Raw genomic sequence first — 22,303 nt, 5'->3', positions numbered from 1 at the left:
TATATATGTATATATATGTTTATATAGTTAAATCATACATTAATTTATGTATGTTTTAACTTTTCCCCGTTGTTTCACATACATTTTCTTCGGTGAAGCTTTTACTGTGACGGTCTCCAACCGGAAGTGTCGGTGTCCGCGCCGGCGTCGAAGAAGAACGAGTAGAGTTAAAAAAAACAAAAAAATAAACCGGGTTGACGAGTTTTTGGAACAAAGTTTGAGTTTCGGGATTAAAGTTTTGCTCTTTATACGACGCGTGGGCCTTTTCTCGCGTCTGCTGCGTCACAAAATGGCTCCCACGAATGTCATTCGCGAGTTTTCTTCTTCAGAAGCAGGTACGTTTTATTTGTACGCTGTTAGCCATTAGCATGTAGCCTCAACGTAAACTTAAGCCAACTGACCACTCGTCACACCACGTGTGTGCGTGCGTGTGTTTTTGGATAAGTGCTAGCTAAACGGCTAACTAACTTCACCGTTATAACCCGTCATCTGAAAATAGTTAACTCGTCATTAGTGTGACCGGTAGTTAGCATACGAGCTAACATATGTTTTGATTTGCACGTTTAACGCCAGCGCACGATTTTGTTTGTTTTAAACGAACTTTATTGAACAATTTCAGAGTGACAAGTGACAAGTGATGAGTGCTCCACCTAGTGGCAAGGAGAGAGAAAGCAACAACATAATATTATAAAGCAAAATGAAAAGAATTAAATGAATATTATGTAATTTTGGTCAAATTACATTTAAGAGTATTTAGTATTTTAGTATCTTTAATCTTTATTTTGTTTCTAATCTTGAACTGAACCTTTTGTATGATTAGGATTATCTGTGGCAGCAATAATCTCAATTTTTCCTCAGTTTGGTCCAGAAAATGTTCACTTATAATGATTTTTTTTAGTGATTCTTGAAAAATAAAGGTGAATTTTAATCAAATGGGACATTAGAAAAACTTTAGCTACAAAAACAAATGATACATTATAAAAGGGAAGGCATTTGTTAAGAGGGGATTACATATAATTTAATGTGTTCCATTTGTAGTCGGAACTCTGAATTTCTAGGGGGCGTTTATGTGTTTAAACGGTTCACTCCCTCCGGTTCTCCCAGGATGCAGCTGTCCGCTGGAGTCCGAGCTGCGGTCGCTGCTGCAGCAGAGGATCATGGTCCTGGACGGCGGCATGGGGACCATGGTCCAGCAGCACAAGCTGGAGGAGGAGCATTTCAGGGGGGAGGAGTTTAAGGAGCACACGCGTCCTCTGAAGGGCAACAACGACCTCCTCAGCATCACACAGCCCGATATCGTTTATAAAATACACCAGGTACGTACACGTGTGTGTGTGTGGTTTGTTAGGGTAAGTTCAGTGTGCGGTACTTTGTTTGTTTTTGTGTGTAACCCGTGTGTGTGTGTGCAGGATTACCTGCAGGCCGGCGCTGACATCATAGAGACCAACACGTTCAGCAGCACGTCCATCGCTCAGGCCGACTACGGACTGGAGCACGTGGTACGAGTCAAATCTCTGCCTGTGAAGCGTAGAAAATGTCACACGCTTTAACTGCACCTTTAAATGTCAGATTACAGAGTTTCAGATTTTCTTTTACTCTAATTTCAGGCTTATCGTCTCAACAGAGCCAGCGCAGAGTTGGCCAGAAGAGCTGCTGATGATTTCACCAAACAAACAGGTGCAGTGGATTATTTTTTACATTTGTGTGTGTGTGTGTAATGTAAAATGTAATCTGTGTGTGTGTATGTAATAAAATCTGTAATATATGTGTGTGTGTGTGTAATATAAAATGTAATTGTGTGTGTGTGTATGTAATATAGTCTGTAATGTGTGTGTGTGTGTGTGTGTGTGTAATATAAAATGTAATCTGTGTGTGTGTATGTAATATGAAATGTAATCGGTGTGTATGAATATAAACTGTAATGTGTGTGTGTGTGTGTGTAATATAATCTGTAATGTGTGTCTATGTAACATAGCCTGTAATTTGTGTGTGTGTGTGTGTGTGTGTGTAATATAAAATGTAATCTGTGTGTATGTAATATAATCTGTAATGTGTGTGTGTGTGTGTGTGTAATATAAAATGTAATCTGTGTGTATGTAATATAATCTGTAATGTGTGTGTGTGTGTGTGTGTGTGTGTGTGTGTGTGTGTGTGTGTGTGTGTGTGTAATATAAAATGTAATCTGTGTGTGTGTTATATAAACTATAATCTGTGTGTGTGTAATATAATTTGTAGTGTGTGTGTGTGTGTAATGCAAAATATAATCTGTGTGTGTATATGGAATATAATCTGTAATGTATGTGTGTGTGTGTAATATAAACTGTACTCTCTGTGTGTGTATGTAATCTGTGTGTGTGTGTTATATAATCTGTTGTGTGTGTGTGTGTGTGTGTGTGTGTGTGTGTGTGTGTGTGTGTGTGTGTGTAAAATAAACTAGAAATCTGTGTGTGTGTATGTAATATAATTTGTAGTGTGTGTGTGTAATATAATATGTAATGTGTGTGTGTGTGTAATATAAACTGTACTCTCTGTGTGTGTATGTAATCTGTGTGTGTGTGTAATATAATCTGTAATGTGTGTGTGTGTGTGTAAAATAAACTATAATCTGTGTGTGTATGTAATATAATTTGTAGTGTGTGTGTGTGTAATATAATATGTAATGTGTGTGTGTGTAATATAAACTGTCCTCTCTGTGTGTGTGTATGTAATTTGTGTGTGTAATATAAACTGTAATATGTGTGTGTAATATAAAATGTAATGTGTGTGTGTGTGATCAGGTTGTAAACGGTATGTGGCCGGAGCTGTGGGTCCCACGAACAAAACCCTGTCTGTGTCTCCGTCTGTGGAGAGACCGGACTTCAGGAACATCAGTAAGATTCACTCACTCTCACACACACTCACTCACTCACACACACACTCATTCATTCATTCATAAATGACTTTGTTTCCTGGTCAGCGTTCGATGCCCTGGTGGAGTCGTACACGGAGCAGGTCAGAGGTTTATTAGACGGAGGAGCCGACATCCTCCTGGTGGAGACCATCTTTGACACGGCTAACGCTAAGGTTTAGCGCTCGTTTAAATACTCGAGATTATGTGGGATTGACGTGTCTGACAGCTGATTTAATCTGTCTTCTTCTTCCTCTCTAGGCCGCCTTGTTCGCCATCGACCTGCTCTTTGAAAAAAGCTACGAAAGAAAACCGATATTTGTATGTTTTGGTTTTTATTATTATTATTATTATGCTATTATGCTATGCTATGCTATGCTATGTTAATCCCGTGAGGTTAAATAATCCTGCCGTCTCTTGGTCCAGATCTCGGGGACGATCGTGGACCGCAGTGGACGCACTCTGTCCGGTCAGACCGGAGAGGCTTTTGTCGTGAGCGTGTCGCACGCTAAACCTCTGTGGTGAGTCCGCTGACCCCGCCCCCTCACGCCTGACCACGCCCACAGTGGGTGTGTCCAGAGTGTCCTCACTGTCTCTGTCCCCGTCTCCGTCTCTGTCCCCGCAGTATTGGTCTGAACTGTGCTTTAGGAGCGACGGAGATGAGACCGTTCATCGAGGCCATCGGACAGAGCACCACGGCTTTTATCATCTGTTATCCTAACGCTGGTAACACACACGTATACACACACACATCTGTTATCCTAACGCTGGTAACACACACGTATACACACACACATCTGTTATCCTTACGCTGGTTACACACACACGCACACACACACATGTACACACACGCTAAATATAACACACACTGTCTATACAACTGTCCTGTTTTTACATAAAAATAATACGATATAGTCATGATATCACGATATACATTATTATCACGATATTGAATTCACGATACATATCAAGATATAGAATATTATCACAATATTTAAGTCACGATACATATCATGATATATACGATATTGAAGTCACGATACATATCACGATATAGAATATTATCACAATATTTAAGTCACGATACATATCACGATATAGAATGTTATTACAATATTCAAGTCACGATACATATCACGATATACGATATCACAATATTTAAGTAAAGATATATATCACGATATAGAATATTATCACGATATTTAATTCAAGATACATATCACTATATACGATGCTATTTAAGTCACGATATACGATGCTATTTAAGTCACGATACATATCACGATATAGAATACTATCACGATATTTGAGTTACGATACATATCACGATATACAGTATTATCACGATATTTAAGTCACGACACATCACGATATAGAATATTAGCACAATATTTAAGTCACGATACATATCACGATATAGTATTTTATCACGATATTTAAGTCATGATACATATCACGATATAGTATTTTATCACAATATTTAAGTCACGATACATATCACGATATAGAATATGACGATATTTAAGTCACAATATACAATATTATCACGATATTTAAGTCACGATACATATCACGATATACAATATTATCACGATATTTAAGTCACGATACATATCACGATATACAATATTATCATGATATTTAAGTCACGATATACAATATTATCACAATATTTAAGTCACAATACGTATCACGATATACAATATTATCACGATATTTAAGTCACAATACATATCACGATATACAATATTATTACGATATTAATGTCACGATACATATCACGATATACAATATTATCACGATACATATCATGATATACAATATTATTACGATATTTAAGTCACAATACGTATCACGATATACAATATTATCACGATATTTAAGCCACAGTACATATCACGATATACAATATTATCACGATATTTAACTCACAATACATATCACGATATACAATATTATCACGATACATATCACGATATAGAATATTATTACGATATTTAAGTCACGATATACAATATTATCACTATACATATCACGATATAAAATATTATCACGATATTTAAGTCACGATACATATCACGATATAAAATATAATCACGATATTTAAGTCACGATGCATTTCACGATATACAATATTATCATGATATTTAAGTCACAATACATATCACGATATAGAATATTATTACGATATTTATGTCACGATACATATCACGATATACAATATTATCACTATTCATATCACAATATACAATATTATTACGATATTTAAGTCACAATGAATATCACGATATACAATGTTATCACGATATACAAGTCACAATACATATTGTATTATCACGATATACAGTATTATCACAACATTTAAGTCAGGGTACACTATTATGGCGATGTTTACGTCACAATATAATATCGCAATATTTAAGTCGGGGTACGATATCATCTGACTTTGCGAAATCATATATTACTCACACGACAGCGCTCATGAAAGTGAGCACTTGGCGCCATCTAGTGGAAATAAAATGACAAGCTAATGTCTTAAAAGCGATATATATCGCAATATTTCACTGTACCGATATCCGCTCTGTCACGATACATATCACGATATACAATATTATCACGATATTTAAGTCACGATACATATCACGATATACAATATTATCATGATATTTAAGTCACGATATACAATATTATCACAATATTTAAGTCACAATACGTATCACGATATACAATATTATCACGATATTTAAGTCACAATACATATCACGATATACAATATTATTACGATATTAATGTCACGATACATATCACGATATACAATATTATCACGATACATATCATGATATACAATATTATTACGATATTTAAGTCACAATACGTATCACGATATACAATATTATCACGATATTTAAGCCACAGTACATATCACGATATACAATATTATCACGATATTTAACTCACAATACATATCACGATATACAATATTATCACGATACATATCACGATATAGAATATTATTACGATATTTAAGTCACGATATACAATATTATCACTATACATATCACGATATAAAATATTATCACGATATTTAAGTCACGATACATATCACGATATAAAATATAATCACGATATTTAAGTCACGATGCATTTCACGATATACAATATTATCATGATATTTAAGTCACAATACATATCACGATATAGAATATTATTACGATATTTATGTCACGATACATATCACGATATACAATATTATCACTATTCATATCACAATATACAATATTATTACGATATTTAAGTCACAATGAATATCACGATATACAATGTTATCACGATATACAAGTCACAATACATATTGTATTATCACGATATACAGTATTATCACAACATTTAAGTCAGGGTACACTATTATGGCGATGTTTACGTCACAATATAATATCGCAATATTTAAGTCGGGGTACGATATCATCTGACTTTGCGAAATCATATATTACTCACACGACAGCGCTCATGAAAGTGAGCACTTGGCGCCATCTAGTGGAAATAAAATGACAAGCTAATGTCTTAAAAGCGATATATATCGCAATATTTCACTGTACCGATATCCGCTCTGACACCTCTTCAAAATAAAAGCCTGATGTTGAATGTTGTGTTTTTTTGCAGGTCTTCCGAACACATTCGGAGGTTACGATGAAACTCCAAAGGTCACAGCGTCCAGTTTAAAGGTTCTTTAATGTTGTCAAATATATACATATATTAATGTTTACTGTACGTTATCCTCGACTTTAACGAAAATAAACTTAAGTTACGTTCTTTTTAACGTTGTTTTTTTTGTTCATGTGATCACAGGAGTTTGCCAGCAGTGGACTGGTGAACATCGTGGGCGGCTGCTGTGGAACGACTCCAGCTCACATCAGGTGACTGTCGTCCGTCTGACGCTAACGTTTAAAATGTTTATTATGAGTTTATTATGATTTATAAATATGTAAATATCTTCTTCCTCTTCCTCTTCCTCAGAGCCATATCTGAAGCCGTGAAGCACCTGAAGCCCAGAGTTCCTGCTGCTGCTGACGTCTACCACGGCTACATGCTGCTCGCCGGTACTGAAACATCATTCATTTCATATTTAGGGCCCGAGCCACCAATAGCGTGGTCTGAAACTCAATAGCGCCCCCCTCAGGTGAGGTCAAATTTGAGTTCTGCCGAATTTACCGAAACTTGGTGTGAAGATGTTATCGACCGAGACGAACAAAAAAGTCAACTGTAACCATGGCCTCAACTCAACAGGAAGTCGGCCATTTTGAGTTTTCCGCGCCTATTTTGGCGATTTGCGCCCTATGCGTAAATCGGATAAATAAATATCTGTCGCTTTTACACTGATATCGGCGACATATTTTATCACCTGCAGAGTTTCCAGTGAACTGTTAAAAAAAGACCGACCTTATACTCTGGTTTTCCAGGTCTGGAGCCGTTCAGAATCGGCCCGTACACGAACTTCGTGAACATCGGCGAGCGGTGCAACGTCGCCGGGTCTCGCAAGTTTGCCAAGTTGGTCATGGCGGGGAACTACGAGGTGAGACTTTGAGTTCGTACTGAACCAATAATATTGACTCTGTTGTTGTCGTCTCCGTGTCCTGACCTGATTTGTTGATTTGTCTTTTTTTTTTTTTACCCAGGAGGCTCTGAGCATCGCCAAGGCTCAGGTGGAGATGGGAGCTCAGGTGTTGGACATAAACATGGACGAGGGGATGCTGGAGGGGCCGGCGGCCATGACGCGCTTCTGCAACTACGTCGCCTCCGAGCCGGACATCTCCCGGGTAACGAGTTCACGCGACATGAATTTAGAAGTTTTAATGTTTTCCCGTTTCCTGTTCCGTCTTCACTGCTGGGGGCAATTTACCACAATCGTCCACCAGGGGGCGCCACATACGACTCTTACGACCCGTTACGAAAACATGCGAGAAATGAGAGCGAAAGAAAATATTGCTTTGGTAAAATATCTTGATATTTTAACATGCGACACTAGCACAGTTATGATGTTTTTAAGCGTCCGACCACTAGGTGGCAGATGTTAAAAGTGCGTTTTTTATGCATATAACGTTATTTTTCTTGTTACGTGTTCTAAATATATACTGACATAGTCAGATTTGTTGCGAAACACGCAGCCGAAACAGGGGAATTATGGGAGGAACCAGGTCGGATTTAAGTCCCGTTTCGTGTCACGTTTATCGTAAAAGTTCCTCCTCTGAGGAATTATTGTCGTTTTCCCGATTCTGTTCCGTCGTCAAATTTCAAAGTTGTGGGCGTGTTGTGTTTTGTGGGCGGCGGCGTTCGACCCCGAGGTGCAACGCCTGATTATTTGCCCGAAAATTGGTAACGTAAAGCTTGGCGTAAATAAATGTGTACGTTCATATATAATTGGATATTTATCGCACTTTTTGGTGAAATAAAAAAGTTCGTAGATCATATTAAAAAAAACATTTGAGAATACGATACATCGTCGCGGAATCAAATGAAATCATAAAAACGCTAAATATTTTCAGATTGCGAAATCGTACAATAAACGCAGTAAAGTGAAATGGGCGGAGCCATCTGAGAGGTGGATCTTGTGGGCGGAGCCTCTCTGGGGTGGAGGTTGTGGACACAGCCTCTCAGGGGTGGAGCTTGTAGGTGGAGCCTCTCAGCGTCGGAGCGTGTGGACGCAGCCTCTCAGAGGTGGATCTTGTGGGAGGAGCCTCTCGGGTTGATTTTGTGGTCGGAGCCTCCCTCGACCTCTGACCTTTACGCTGCCCTCCCCTCAGGTCCCGCTGTGCATCGACTCGTCAAACTTCACCGTGATAGAGGCGGGGCTTAAGTGCTGTCAGGGCAAGTGCATCGTCAACAGCATCAGTCTGAAGGAAGGCGAGGAGGAGTTCCTGAGCCGAGCCACCACCGTGAAACGCTACGGCGCCGCCGTGGTCGTCATGGCCTTCGACGAGGAGGGACAGGTGAGGATATTTAAGTCACGATACAAACTGTATTATCACGATATTTAAGTCACGATACATACTGTATTATCATGATATAAGTCACGATACATACTGTGTATTATCATGATATATTTAAGTCATGATACATACTGTATTATCAAGATATAAGTCACGATACATATCACAATATAGAATATTATCACGATATTTTAGTCTCGATACGTACTGTATTATCATGATATATAGAAGTCTGGATACATGTCACGATATAGAATATTATCACGATATTTAAGTCACAATACATACTGTATTATCATGATATAAGTCACGATACATATCACAATATAGAATAGTATCACGATATTTAAGTCACGATACATATCACGATGTAGAATAGTATCACGATATTTAAGTCACGATACATATCGCGATATAGAATATTATCATGATATAGAATATTATCACGATATTTAAGTCACGATACATATCACGATATAGAATATTATCACTTTATTTAAGTCACAATATTCAATATTATCACGATATATCCATCACGATACATATCACAATATACAATATTATCACTTTATTTAAGTCACGATGCATATCATGATATCCAATATTATCACGATATTTAAGTTACGATACATATCACGATATTTAAGTCACGATACATATCACTATATTTAATTCATGATACATATCACGATATACAATATTATCACAATATTGAAGTCACGATACATATCGCGATATTTAAGTCGGGATTTTTTAATGCTAATCCTCAAAAACATTGAATGTTTATTTGTGACATCAATTAAAGAAAATGACAAGCTTACGTCTGAAAAGCGTTATATCGCGATACTTCACTGTGAAACGCTACGCCGCCGTCGTGGTCATCATGGCCTTCGACGAGGAGGGCCAGGTGAGGACACACACACACACACACAGTGGTACGTGCTGACTCGGCGTCGTCCTCCAGGCCACGGACACCGAGCGTAAAGTGGAGATCTGCAGTCGCGCCTACGAGCTGCTGGTGACGAGGGTCGGCTTTGACCCCAACGACATCATCTTTGACCCCAACGTCCTCACCATCGGGACGGGCCTGGACGAGCACAACGAGTACGCCGTCAACTTCATCAGAGCCACCAAGCTCATCAAGGTGAAGTGTCCACGACCTGCGGAGGTTTGACCGTCTCTGTGAGGACACTTTGACCTGGAGAGGACATTTATTTTGTGTCCCTGTGTAGGAGACGTTACCTGGAGCCAGGGTGAGCGGAGGTCTGTCCAACTTGTCCTTCGCCTTCAGAGGAATGGAGGCCATCAGAGAAGCCATGCACGGAGCGTTCCTTTACCACGCCATCAAGGTAGGACGCTAACGCTAACACTGGAGCTCTGCTAACGCTAACCCTGGAGCCCTACTCACGCTGCTCTAACACGAAACTAGACCTTTTTTAACTGATGGTGCTTGAATGTTGTGCAAGACAGACATTTAGGTCAACGTCTCCCGTCACTCATGCGTCCTACAGGGTTCCCACAGGTCCTTGGAATCCTTGAAAGTTTGTGAATTAGAAAACATCTCAAGGACCCTTGAAGGTTTTTGAAAAACAGCCCTAGATATACGTGTCATTGAAAGTGCTTGAATTTTGTGCAAGACAGAAGTTGATATTTAAGTAAACGTCTCCCGTCGCTCATGCATCCTACAGGGTTCCCACAGGTCCTTGGAATCCTTGAAAGTTTGTGAATTAGAAAACATTTCAAGGGCCCTTGAAAGTTTGTGAAAAATGACCATTAATAGACATGGGTCATTGAAAGTGCTTGAATTTTGTGCAAGACAGAAGTTGATATTTAGGTCAACGTCTCCCGTCGCTCATGTGTCCGACAGGTTCCCACAGGTCCTTGAGATCCTTGAAAGTTTGAATTAGAAAACATTTCAAGGGCCCTTGAAAGTTTTTTTTTGAAAAATGGCGCTAAGTAGACATGGGTCATTGAAAGTGCTTGAATTTCCTGCAAAGTGTCTCCCGCTGCCCATATGTCCTTCCCGGGTTACCACGGGTCCTTGAGATCCTTGAATTAAAAAAAAACAACTTTCAAGGGCCCTTGAAAGTTTTTGAAAAATGACCATTAATAGACATGGGTCTTTGAAAGTGCTTGAATTTTGTGCAAGACAGAAGTTGATATTTAAGTAATCGTCTCCCGTCGCTCATGCGTCCTTCAGGGTTCTCACCGGTCCTTGAAATCCTTGAAAGTTTGTGAAAAATTACCCTTAATAGACATGGGTCATTGAAAGTGCTTGAATTTTGTGCGGCAAACACTGAAGCCCTACTCACGCTGCTGTAACATGAACATAACATGTTAGCCCTGTAATTCTGATGTTGTTTTTCGACCTCTGCGGTGTCCTCACGTTGTCCTTGCGTCGTCCTCACGTTGTCCTTGCGTCGTCCTCACGTTGTCCTCGCGTCGTCCTCACGTTGTCCTCGTGTCGTCCTCACGTTGTCCTCGTGTCGTCCTCCGTTGTCCTCACGTTGTCCTCGTGTCGTCCTCACATTGTCCTCACGTTGTCCTCACGTTGTCAGGACGGCATGGACATGGGCATCGTGAACGCCGGGAACCTGCCGGTGTACGACGACATCGACAAAGAGCTGCTGCTGCTCTGCGAGAACCTGATCTGGAACAGAGACGCCGAGGCTACGGAGAAACTGCTGACCTACGCACAAGTACACACACACACACACACACACACACACACACACACACACACACACACACACACACACTCACACTCACACACACTCACTCACACAAAACTTTTCGTTGATTTTTGTCCTCCTGATGTTGAACAGAACAACGTGAAAGGAGCAAAGAAGGTGGTTCAGACGGACGAGTGGAGAGAGGGAAGCGTGGAGGAGAGGCTGGAGTACGCTCTCATCAAGGTAAAACCACCAGATTAGGTCAGATTAGATCAGATTAGCCGATCATAGAGTAAACGGTCAATACTTAAGGTGTTTTTTGTTGTTTGATTTTTAAATACGAGGATCTCTATGGCGTCATTATAGTGCCATATTCCGCGAGCATAAAAACATAATCAGCGAGCAGAAAGACCACTCTCCGCGCGCTCGCGAACACTCTCTGCGCGCTCGCGAACTCTCTCCGCGCGCTCGCGATCTCTCTCCGCGCGCTCGCGATCTCTCTCCGCGCGCTCGCGATCTCTCTCCGCACGCTCGCGGTCACTCTCTACGCTCTCGCTGTTTCTCTCTGTAACTTCTGCTCGCTCGACTTTGCTGACTTTTGGCACTGGGGGGCGGGTATTGAATAGACGCCCCGTAACACCCCCCCTTTCTGATTGGTCACTTAAACGCCTGGGTCAGAGCCAATCCGAGGCAGAGTAGGGCGGGTCATCATTGCAGTTGGTGGCAGAAGAATGTGATTTAGAACGGAGAAAAAATAAGTAAGTAGAGGAACAGACAGATATTTAAATTAAGAACTTGCTTCAAGGGAGGATGGAGGCTCCTTGAAATCAAAGCACATGGGTTATCAAAACAGACTAGACTTTCATAGTTCCCATAGTTTCTGTAGTGGCCGTTTGTCAAACAAATAATGATTTCAAATCAAACTTCAAATTATGTGAATCAAAAGGCCACTGTTGCACAGAATAACCAAAACTAACTACTCACTAAACAAAAATACTAAACTAAACAGCACTAAATAATAACAATAAATAAATAGCTCCAACAGTTTCTATGGAAGCAAAACGTGTCTAACATTTAAACTGAAATGCATTTGCATTTCATGTTAAGAATAATAAATCAATCAATCAACCTATTTTATTAAAATCTCCTTGTCTTTTTCATTTTTATTAAAATGTCCTTTTCTTTTTCATTTTAATTAAGTGAAAGAATGAGTAGTTTTGAAAAAGTCAATTTTATTTATACTACTCATTCTTTCACTTTTTTCTCTGACATCTCCGTCCGCCGTTCTAAATCACATTCTTCTGCCACCAACTGCAATGATGACCCGCCCTACTCTGCCTCGGATTGGCTCTGACCCAGGCGTTTAAGTGACCAATCAGAAAGGAGGGGTGTTACGGGGCGTCTATTCAATACCCGCCCCCCAGTGCCAAAAGTCAGCAAAGTCGAGCGAGCAGAAGTTATAGAGAGAAACAGCGAGAGCGTAGAGAGTGACCGCGAGCGTGCGGAGAGAGATCGCGAGCGCGCGGAGAGAGATCGCGAGCGCGCGGAGAGTGTTCGCGAGCGCGCGGAGAGAGTTCGCGAGCGCGCGGAGAGTGGTCTTTCTGCTCGCTGATTATGTTTTTATGCTCGCGGAATATGGCACTATAATGACGCCATAGATCTCCCAGGGGTCCTTGAAAGTCTGTATTTGGTGAAAAAAATCTTCACTGCCCTTCCTTTAAGGTTTTTGAAAATGGCCCTAAATAGAGGATCCGTTGAAAATATTTGCATATCTCTTATGGAATAATTTTAATGAATTTTTGAAAATCAGGAAATGATCCATTTGCCCTGATGCACTTTGACAGTGAGCTGACTTTCTTCTCAAAAACAAAAAGTATCTCAGAATGACTTGAAATTTACCATCATAATAGTCGGCATCGCCCTGAACAAGGATCTGTTGAAAATGTTAACAAACGTCTTAAGGAATAATTTTAATGAATTTTTGAAATTCTTGAAATGATCCATTTGCCCTGATGCACTTTGACTTAGTGCTGACTTTCTTCTCAAAAACAAAGTTAAAACGAGGGAGCAAACGACGACGCGATGCCTGCGAAAGAGGACGAGCTCTCGTGAGGAGAACGTGTCCTTGAAAAGTCCTTGAATGTGACGTCAGTGGAGCCGTGGGAGCTGCTACGAATAATAATCCGTGTCTTTCCAGGGAATAGAGAAGTTTGTGGTGGAGGACGTAGAAGAATGTCGCGCTCAAGTCGACCGCTACACTCGACCTCTTCACGTCATCGAGGGTCCGCTCATGAACGGCATGAAGGTGGTGGGCGATCTGTTCGGAGCCGGGAAGATGTTCCTGCCGCAGGTACGACAAGACGATGAAAGACGACGACGCGCTGGTTTTTGTCCACGAACGTGTCCTTTATATATTTGTAAACTCTGGCGCCGCCGTGTGGCTGCAGGTGATAAAGTCGGCGCGTGTCATGAAGAAGGCGGTGGGTCACCTGATCCCGTTCATGGAGAAGGAGAGGGAGGAGATGATGGCTCTGTCAGGGTCCACGGAGGAGATGGTGAGGGATTCAAGGGGATTAATGACAGCGTTTCATGTCTTTAAATCAATTAAAAATGTATGAAATAATAATCCCTTAATCCCTTATTCTGCTTCTGTCCTCGGGGGACAGGATCCGTACCAGGGGACGATCGTCCTCGCCACGGTGAAGGGAGACGTCCACGATATCGGCAAGAACATCGTAGGTGTGGTGCTGGGCTGCAACAACTTCAGGTAAAACGTTTTTTTGGGCGTTTTTTTCAGTGTTTTTTAAGAATTAAACCAAGATTTTTCATCTGATATGTGAATATTTTCATGTTTTTGTCATTTTTCAGCTTCTTAAATGTGAATATTTTCACGTTTCTGTCATTTTTCAGCTTCTTAAATGTGAATATTTTCATGTTTCTGTCATTTTTCAGCTTCTTAAATGTGAATATTTTCACGTTTCTGTCATTTTTCAGCTTCTTAAATGTGAATATTTTCACGTTTCTGTCATTTTTCAGCTTCTTAAATGTGAATATTTTCACGTTTCTGTCATTTTTCTGCTTCTTAAATGTGAATATTTTCACGTTTCTGTCATTTTTTAAGCTTCTTAAACGTGAATATTTTCACGTTTCTGTCATTTTTCAGCTTCTTAAATGTGAATATTTTCACGTTTCTGTCATTTTTTAAGCTTCTTAAACGTGAATATTTTCACGTTTCTGTCATTTTTTCAGCTTAAAGACATTTTACTGGGTTATTTTTGGGTGTTTTTATTTCCAGAGTGATCGACCTTGGCGTGATGGTTCCCTGTGATCAGATCCTCAGAGCGGCCGTCACACACAAAGCAGGTACAGTCACACCTGAGATGATGGTGACGTGGTCCTTCTGTCCGTCCTGATGTCTCTGATGTGTCTCTGATGTGTCTCCACGTGTCTCTCAGACATCATCGGCCTCTCCGGCCTCATAACTCCCTCCCTGGAGGAGATGATCCACGTGGCCAAAGAGATGGAGAGGCTGCAGATGACGACGCCGCTGCTGATCGGAGGAGCCACCACCTCAAAGTAACGGCAGAAACTTAACACAAACGTATGAATAACAGACAGATTACATCTTCTGACCTGGATGTTTTTGGTGTCGACAGGACTCACACGGCGGTGAAGATCGCGCCTCGCTACAGTTGTCCCGCCGTCCACGTCCTGGACGCGTCCAGGAGCGTCGTGGTGGTGAGCTCCTCGTCAGATATAGCAGACGTGTAAATATGTTATTTAAGATATATGAAACTCAGCCAGCGTCTCTTTGTGTCTCAGTGTTCTCAGCTGCTGGACGACACAGCCAGGGACGAGTACTTTGACGACCTGAAGGACGAGTACGAGGACGTCAGACAGGATCACTACGACTCTCTGAAGGTAGAGACCATGACCACCAGGGGGAGACGCGTTCCCTCATAGTCTACGACGTCTTTAAGAACACGTTCGCGTCTTTATCTTCACTGTGAGACACACGTTAACAGGAACAGGAAACTGAAGTTTTTATTCCACACCAAAGCCCATAGAGAAAACAGTGATTTTAGCTCACAGGGACACAGGAGCTGCTGGTCCTCTGCTGCCTCGTGTGGTCACTTTGTGTCACTGATTTAAGTCTAAATGATATATTTTGAAAGCCGAATTTTACAAAATAAGACATTTGAACTTAGTGATGGAGGCAGCAGTGGATCAACAACTCCTGTGAACTCCTGTGTGCTGTGATGTTAAAATCACTGGTTTACTCTATGGACTTTGGTGTGGGAGAGTGAGTGACTTTGGTGTGGGAGAGTGAGAGTAAACCAGTGATTTTAACATCACAGCACACAGGAGTTCACAGGAGTTGTTGATCCACTGCTGCCTCCATCACTAAGTTCAAATGTCTTATTTTGACGAATTCGGCTTTTAAAATATTTCATTTAGACTTAACTCAGTGACAAAAAGTGACCACACGAGGCAGCAGAGGACCAGCAGCTCCTGTGTCCACTGTGAGCTAAAATCACTGGTTTTCTCTATGAGGTTTGGTGTGGGATAAAAACTTAACTTTCCTGTTGTTAAAGTCTGTCTAACAGTGAAGATAAACACGTGAACATGTACTTAAGACATTGTAGACTTAAACTAACGTAGATTTTAATTGTTGAATATTTTTATTAAATAGCTTAAATCACAGCAGGCAGCCATTTTGTGCTCTTTTCATCCTCCGTCTGCGTCTGTTTTTCCTCAGGATCGTCATTATTTGTCGCTCTCTCAGGCCAGAGACAAAGCTTTAAAAATAGACTGGTCCTCGTCGCCCAGACCAGGTGAGTCCACTCAGAGTCGTCGACTCGTCTTCAAAGATGCGTTCATTTCTCAGACCATGACGCTAAGTTTGTTTTTGTTTTTCTGCGCGACAGTACGTCCTCAGTTCCTCGGCACGCGTGTGTTTGAGTGCTACGACCTGAACACTTTGCTGGACTTCATCGACTGGAAGCCTTTCTTTGACGTGTGGCAGCTGAGAGGGAAATACCCCAACAGAGGTTACCCCAAGATCTTCAAAGACAAGACTGTTGGTACGAAACTCCGCCCCCTGCTACGCAACTCAGTCTACGACATCTTCAAGAACATGTTTCACATCTTTATCTTCACTGTTAGACAGACTTTCACAGCCGTTTGTAAACCACTCACTCTCCCGCACCAAAGCCCATAGAGAAAATCAGTGATTTTAGCTCACAGGGACACAGGAGTTAATGTGTCACATCTGGTGCTAGCTGCTAATGTTAGCATGAATCCGTAATAACTAATACTATAATTCTGCATTATTTTTAATGCTATCATAGCATGTTGGCACATAAATCACCTAGGAAAATGAAGTTTGTAAACTCACTCACTCTCCCACACCAAACTCACTCACTCTCCAACACCAAAGCCCATAGAGAAAATCAGTGATTTTAGCTTGCAGGGACACAGGAGTTAATGTGTCACATCTGTTGCTAGCTGCTAACGTTAGCATGCATCCGTAATAACTTATACTATAATTTGGCATTATTTTTAATGCAATATTAGCATGTTAGCACATAAATCACCTAGGAAAATGACTTTTGTAAACCACTCACTCTCCCACACCAAACCCCATAGAGAAAATCAGTGATTTTAGCTTGCGGGGACACAGGAGCTGTTGTATCACATCTGGTGCTAGCTGCTAATGTTAGGATGCATCCGTAATAACTAATACTATAATTCGGCATTATTTTTAATGCTATATTAGCATGTTAGCACATAAATCGCTGAGGAAAATGAAGTTTGTAAACTCACTCGCTCTCCCACACCAAAGTCCATAGAGTAAACCAGTGATTTTAACATCACAGCACACAGGAGTTCACAGGAGTTGTTGATCCACTGCTGCCTCCATCACTAACTTACAATGTCTTATTTTGTAAAATTCGGCTTTTGAAATACTTAATTTTGACTTAACACAGTGACACAAAGTGACCACATGAGGCAGCAGTAGACCAGCAGCTCCTGTGTCCCTGTGAGCTAAAATCACTGGTTTTCTCTATGGACTTTGGTGTGGGAGAGTTGTCGTGTTGCAAAAACTCAAATCTAACGTACACATCGGTGCCTCCTGAAGGTCCGGAGGCACGGCGAGTCTTCGACGAGGCCCAGCAGCTGCTCAACCGCATGATTGACAGCGGCAGTCTGAAGGGGCGGGGCCTGGTGGGATTCTGGCACGCCCAGAGCGACGGCGACGACATCAGAGTGTACAAGGACGACGAGGCCGAGGTGCGCGCCGACACCGAACCCGTCGCCACGTTCCATGGCCTACGGCAGCAGGTGAGGGTCACACGAGCGTCCTCTGTGCGTGACGTCATCCTGGTAAAGTGATGATGTCATGTTGGTAAAGTGATGATGTCATCGTGGTAAAGTGATGACGTCATGTTGGTAAAGTGATGATGTCATGTTGGTAAAGTGATGACGTCATGTTGGTAAAGTGATGATGTCATCGTGGTAAAGTGATGACGTCATCTTGGTAAAGTGATGACGTCATGTTGGTAAAGTGATGATGTCATGTTGGTAAAGTGATGACGTCATCGTGGTAAAGTGATGATGTCATGATGGTAAAGTGATGACGTCATGTTGGTAAAGTGATGATGTCATGTTGGTAAAGTGATGATGTCATGTTGGTAAAGTGATGATGTCATGTTGGTAAAGTGATGACGTCATCGTGGTAAAGTGATGATGTCATGATGGTAAAGTGATGATGTCATGTTGGTTGAGTGATGATGTCATGTTGGTAAAGTGATGATGTCATGTTGGTAAAGTGATGATGTCATGTTGGTAAAGTGATGACGTCATCGTGGTAAAGTGATGATGTCATGATGGTAAAGTGATGATGTCATGTTGGTTGAGTGATGATGTCATGTTGGTAAAGTGATGACGTCATCGTGGTAAAGTGATGATGTCATTGTGGTAAAGTGATGACGTCATCGTGGTAAAGTGATGATGTCATCGTGGTAAAGTGATGATGTCATGCTGATAAAGTGATGATGTCATGTTGGTAAAGTGCAGATGTCATGTTGGTGGTGCTGCAGGTGGAGAAGGACAGCTCCAGCTCGGAGCCGTACCTGTGCGTGTCCGACTTTGTGGCGCCCGTCGGCAGCGGCGTGGAAGACTACGTGGGCGTGTTCGCCGTGGGCGTCTTCGGCGCCGAGGAGCTGAGTCGGCAGTTTCAGACGCAAGGAGACGATTACAGCAGCATCATGGTCAAAGCTCTGGCCGACCGACTGGCCGAGGTACATCGTCTTCACGTCTTTATCTTCACTGTTAGACAGAAGTTTGTAAACCACTCACTCTCCCACACCAAAGCCCACAGAGAAAATCACTGATTTTAACTCACAGGGACCCAGGAGCTGCTGGTCCTCTGCTGCCTCGTGTGGTCACTTTGTGTCACTGAGGTTAATCTCAATGAAGATTTTTTAAATCCGAATTCAGTAAAATCAAACATTATAAGTTAGTGATGGAGGCAGCAGTGGATCAATAACTCCTGTGAACTCCTGTGTGCTGTGATGTTAAAATCACTGATTTTCTCTATGGGGTTTGGTGTGGGAGAGTGAGTGGTTTACAAACGTAATTTTTTGTTAATTAAACCTTTCGTACTTAAATCTACGTCAGTTCAAGTCTACGATATGTTAAGAACACGTTCACGTCTTTATCTCGCTGTTAGACCGACTTTTCCAACAGGAAACTGAAGTTTGTAAACCACTCACTCTCCCACACCAAAACCCATAGAGAAAATCTGTGATTTTAGCTCGCGGGGGACACAGGAGTTGTTGTATCACATCTGATGCTGGTTGCTAATGTTAGCATGCATCCATCATATCTAATACTATAATTCAGCATTATTTTTTAATGCTATATTAGCATGTTAGCACACAAATCACTTTATTTACACAAATGCTTATACAAATGATGTTTGTAAACCACTCACCCCCCCACACCAAAGCCCATAGAGAAAATCACAGCACACAGGAGTTCACAGGAGTTGTTGATCCACTGCTGCCTCCATCAGTAAATATAAATGTCTTATTTGAGTGAATTCCGCCTCTGAAATATTTTTTTGACTTTAGAATTTAGTGACAGAAAGTGACCACACGAGGCAGCAGAGGAGATTTTAACAGATTAATCTGTGTATTATTTTATTCAGGCGTTCGCTGAGGAGCTCCACGCTCGCGTTCGTAAAGAGCTGTGGGGTTACAGCGCAGACGAAGTCCTGCAGACCTCAGACCTGCACAGGGTTCGCTACCAGGGAATCAGACCCGCGGCCGGTTACCCGAGTCAGCCCGACCACACGGAGAAGAGCACCATGTGGAGTCTGGGCGGAGTGGAGGAGAAGACCGGTGAGAGCGGGGAGTGATATTTACAACCATCGCTTTATGTGTTGTGTATGTGTAATAACTGTGTGTGTGTGTGTGTGTGTGTGTGTGTGTGTGTGTGTGTGTGTGTGTGTGTGTGTGTGTGCAGGTATCACTCTGACAGAATCCCTGGCCATGACTCCGGCCGCCTCCGTCTCCGGACTTTACTTCTCTCATCCTCAGGCTTCGTACTTTGCCGTGGGAAAAATCACCAAAGAGCAGGTTTTTTTTTTAAAACTCACGTATTACTCCTTTAAAAACAAACAAACAGACAAACAAACAACGTTGTTAAAAAGTAATATCAAAGATTTACTCCATAATTCTTGATAATCCAGCGTCATCACAGCTAAGGTTTGCTGCAGGAAAAAGTAAAGTGAGAGACGTTGTAACGTCCACTCTCACCACATGGTGTCAGTGTTGCCTCATGTTCATATTCAACATGAGATGATTTTCATTTACTTAGAATTATGACGTTATTTTCTTAATTTTGAAGGTTTTTTCAACATTTTTCTTCAGATCCGCTTGAAAACTGACACAAAATAAAGTTTTTAACGACTCTGACTGTAAAAGTAAGGTCAAATAAACCAGAAACGGGACATTTTTTGTCTTTAAATTGAAACATAATTGGTGAGTTTAGAGGAAAAAACTTTGCTGATTATAAATATATTTAAATATTCCCGTCAAATGCCTGATTTATTAGCATCGACATTAGCTCAGGTTTATAAAAACGTCAGAAAATGGCGGGAAAATGTCGCAGAAAAACATAGAATTAAGAATTATATCTTAACGTTTAAGAGTCAGAAATGACAAAAAGTAAACTAAGTAAAAATTAAAAAGTAAACTAAGCAACTTAGGATTTCTTCTTCACTTCCTGTGTGCAGGTGGAGGACTACGCTCGGAGGAAAGCGCAGAGCGTGGAGGAGACGCAGCGGTGGCTAGCGCCTGTGCTAGGCTACGACAGCGAGGAGTGAACGCGTCGCGGATCGCGACAAAAACGCTGGGATTCAAACTCAAAAGTTACATTTTTATTTCATTTTTATTTCAAATTTCAAGCGGATCTTTTAACGAGTTAAATAAAATAACGGCGGTTTCTGTTATTGTTATTGTTGTAATATCAGCTTCTGCCACCAGGTGGACGAACGTCGCGTTTCCTCATCGGTTCACGCGTTCATCCTCTCATTTCTTTTTTTTACAGTCAAAGCTGAATCCGCACAATGTCGTTTACGTCGTTCACGTTAAACTGTATCGCGATATTAAGCCGCGAAATAGAGCTAGCGCCTCAGTTTTCGGAACTGAAAACGTTTTTTTCATCGTTAGTAGAAAATGCTGAATCGACGCGCTCTGCGAACCCTAGTGGTCACATGATGTAAGTTTACAGGTTTTTGTCGTAGTGTGGACGTAGGGGTTATATTGTAACGTAATATATTGGGCGTAATTTCGCTGACGATATTTTTGAAGGTAAAGAACTTCAAATACACCGAAAAACTGTTACGACTTCAGAATGTTACGAAGAATTACAAAAACAATCCCTCACAGATGAAATTCCCTGTGATTTTATCGCGTTTCTTTAGAAACATTTTTAATTATCTGTTAAAAATCACGTCACAGAAAGAAGGTCTTTATCGTCAGTTTTAAGCTAAAGCTAAATATGCTAATTATTGTTAAAAATAAATATGGATTTTTCAAACGGTTGAATTCAAAGAATTGTAAAATCATTTTGTTGATTTCAAATTTCGTATTAAAATCACAAACACTTTATTTAAGTAAATATGTACAAAGTCTCCAAAAAAAGTCTTAAATTTGTCTCAGAGAAAGTTTACATCAACATCTTTGTTGCGGTTTTATCGTACGGTTATTTATCGTACATTTGTCGATTTGACGCAAACACGCGGTTAACTACGATTAATTCATGACGTTTTCTAGATCGTACGGAGAAAAAAAAATGCGAGACAAAATGAAACGAGTCAAAGGATTTCACGTGTTTTTTAAAAAAGTGCGTAAATAACGTTGTTTCTGCAGAGACTGTGAAACGCTAACGATATAAAAGTGTTGTTTTACGCACAAAATAAATTGTTTGAATACACTCTGTTTAGCATCTGTTTCTGTTTTTACCGTTTTATTTTTACAGTGTGTGTTTATTTCTGCTGTTTTATGCTTATTTGTTCATTTTTCTGATGTATTTTCCACCTGTCAACGCTAGTAAATAAACATTAACAACAATGCGGTTTATAAAATATTATGATCGTAAACAAACGCAGTGCAGGTGAATAGCTTATATTTTTTACAGTGTAATTATCGGCTCATGTTTGTAACCAACAAAAATGTACTTGAATTAAT

At 40.8% G+C, this 22,303-nt stretch overlaps 1 protein-coding gene across 1 annotated transcript; it reads left to right on the top strand.

Annotated features, from left to right (window-relative positions):
* Nucleotides 1–214: 214 nt before the first annotated feature.
* Nucleotides 215–21,990, top strand: mtr (5-methyltetrahydrofolate-homocysteine methyltransferase). The gene is made up of 33 exons (XM_083905442.1): nucleotides 215–335; nucleotides 1,105–1,316; nucleotides 1,410–1,499; nucleotides 1,608–1,677; nucleotides 2,778–2,870; nucleotides 2,957–3,063; nucleotides 3,149–3,208; nucleotides 3,314–3,408; nucleotides 3,513–3,613; nucleotides 6,548–6,609; nucleotides 6,734–6,801; nucleotides 6,902–6,984; nucleotides 7,345–7,457; nucleotides 7,561–7,701; nucleotides 8,686–8,871; nucleotides 9,836–10,015; nucleotides 10,104–10,220; nucleotides 11,430–11,570; nucleotides 11,697–11,786; nucleotides 13,741–13,893; nucleotides 13,991–14,098; nucleotides 14,210–14,310; nucleotides 14,839–14,906; nucleotides 14,999–15,119; nucleotides 15,200–15,281; nucleotides 15,366–15,464; nucleotides 16,303–16,378; nucleotides 16,472–16,627; nucleotides 17,686–17,888; nucleotides 18,647–18,847; nucleotides 19,759–19,951; nucleotides 20,076–20,188; nucleotides 20,848–21,990. Exons 1-33 carry the CDS (start codon nucleotides 290–292, stop codon nucleotides 20,935–20,937), a joined length of 3,819 nt encoding a protein of 1,272 aa, XP_083761568.1. The 5' UTR covers nucleotides 215–289; the 3' UTR covers nucleotides 20,938–21,990.
* The last annotated feature ends 313 nt before the right edge of the window (nucleotides 21,991–22,303 follow it).

Source organism: Microchirus variegatus (genome assembly GCF_963457635.1).
Source record: "Microchirus variegatus genome assembly, chromosome: 18".
Lineage (NCBI taxonomy): Eukaryota > Metazoa > Chordata > Actinopteri > Pleuronectiformes > Soleidae > Microchirus > Microchirus variegatus.
This window is presented reverse-complemented; position numbering and strand designations above follow the sequence as displayed.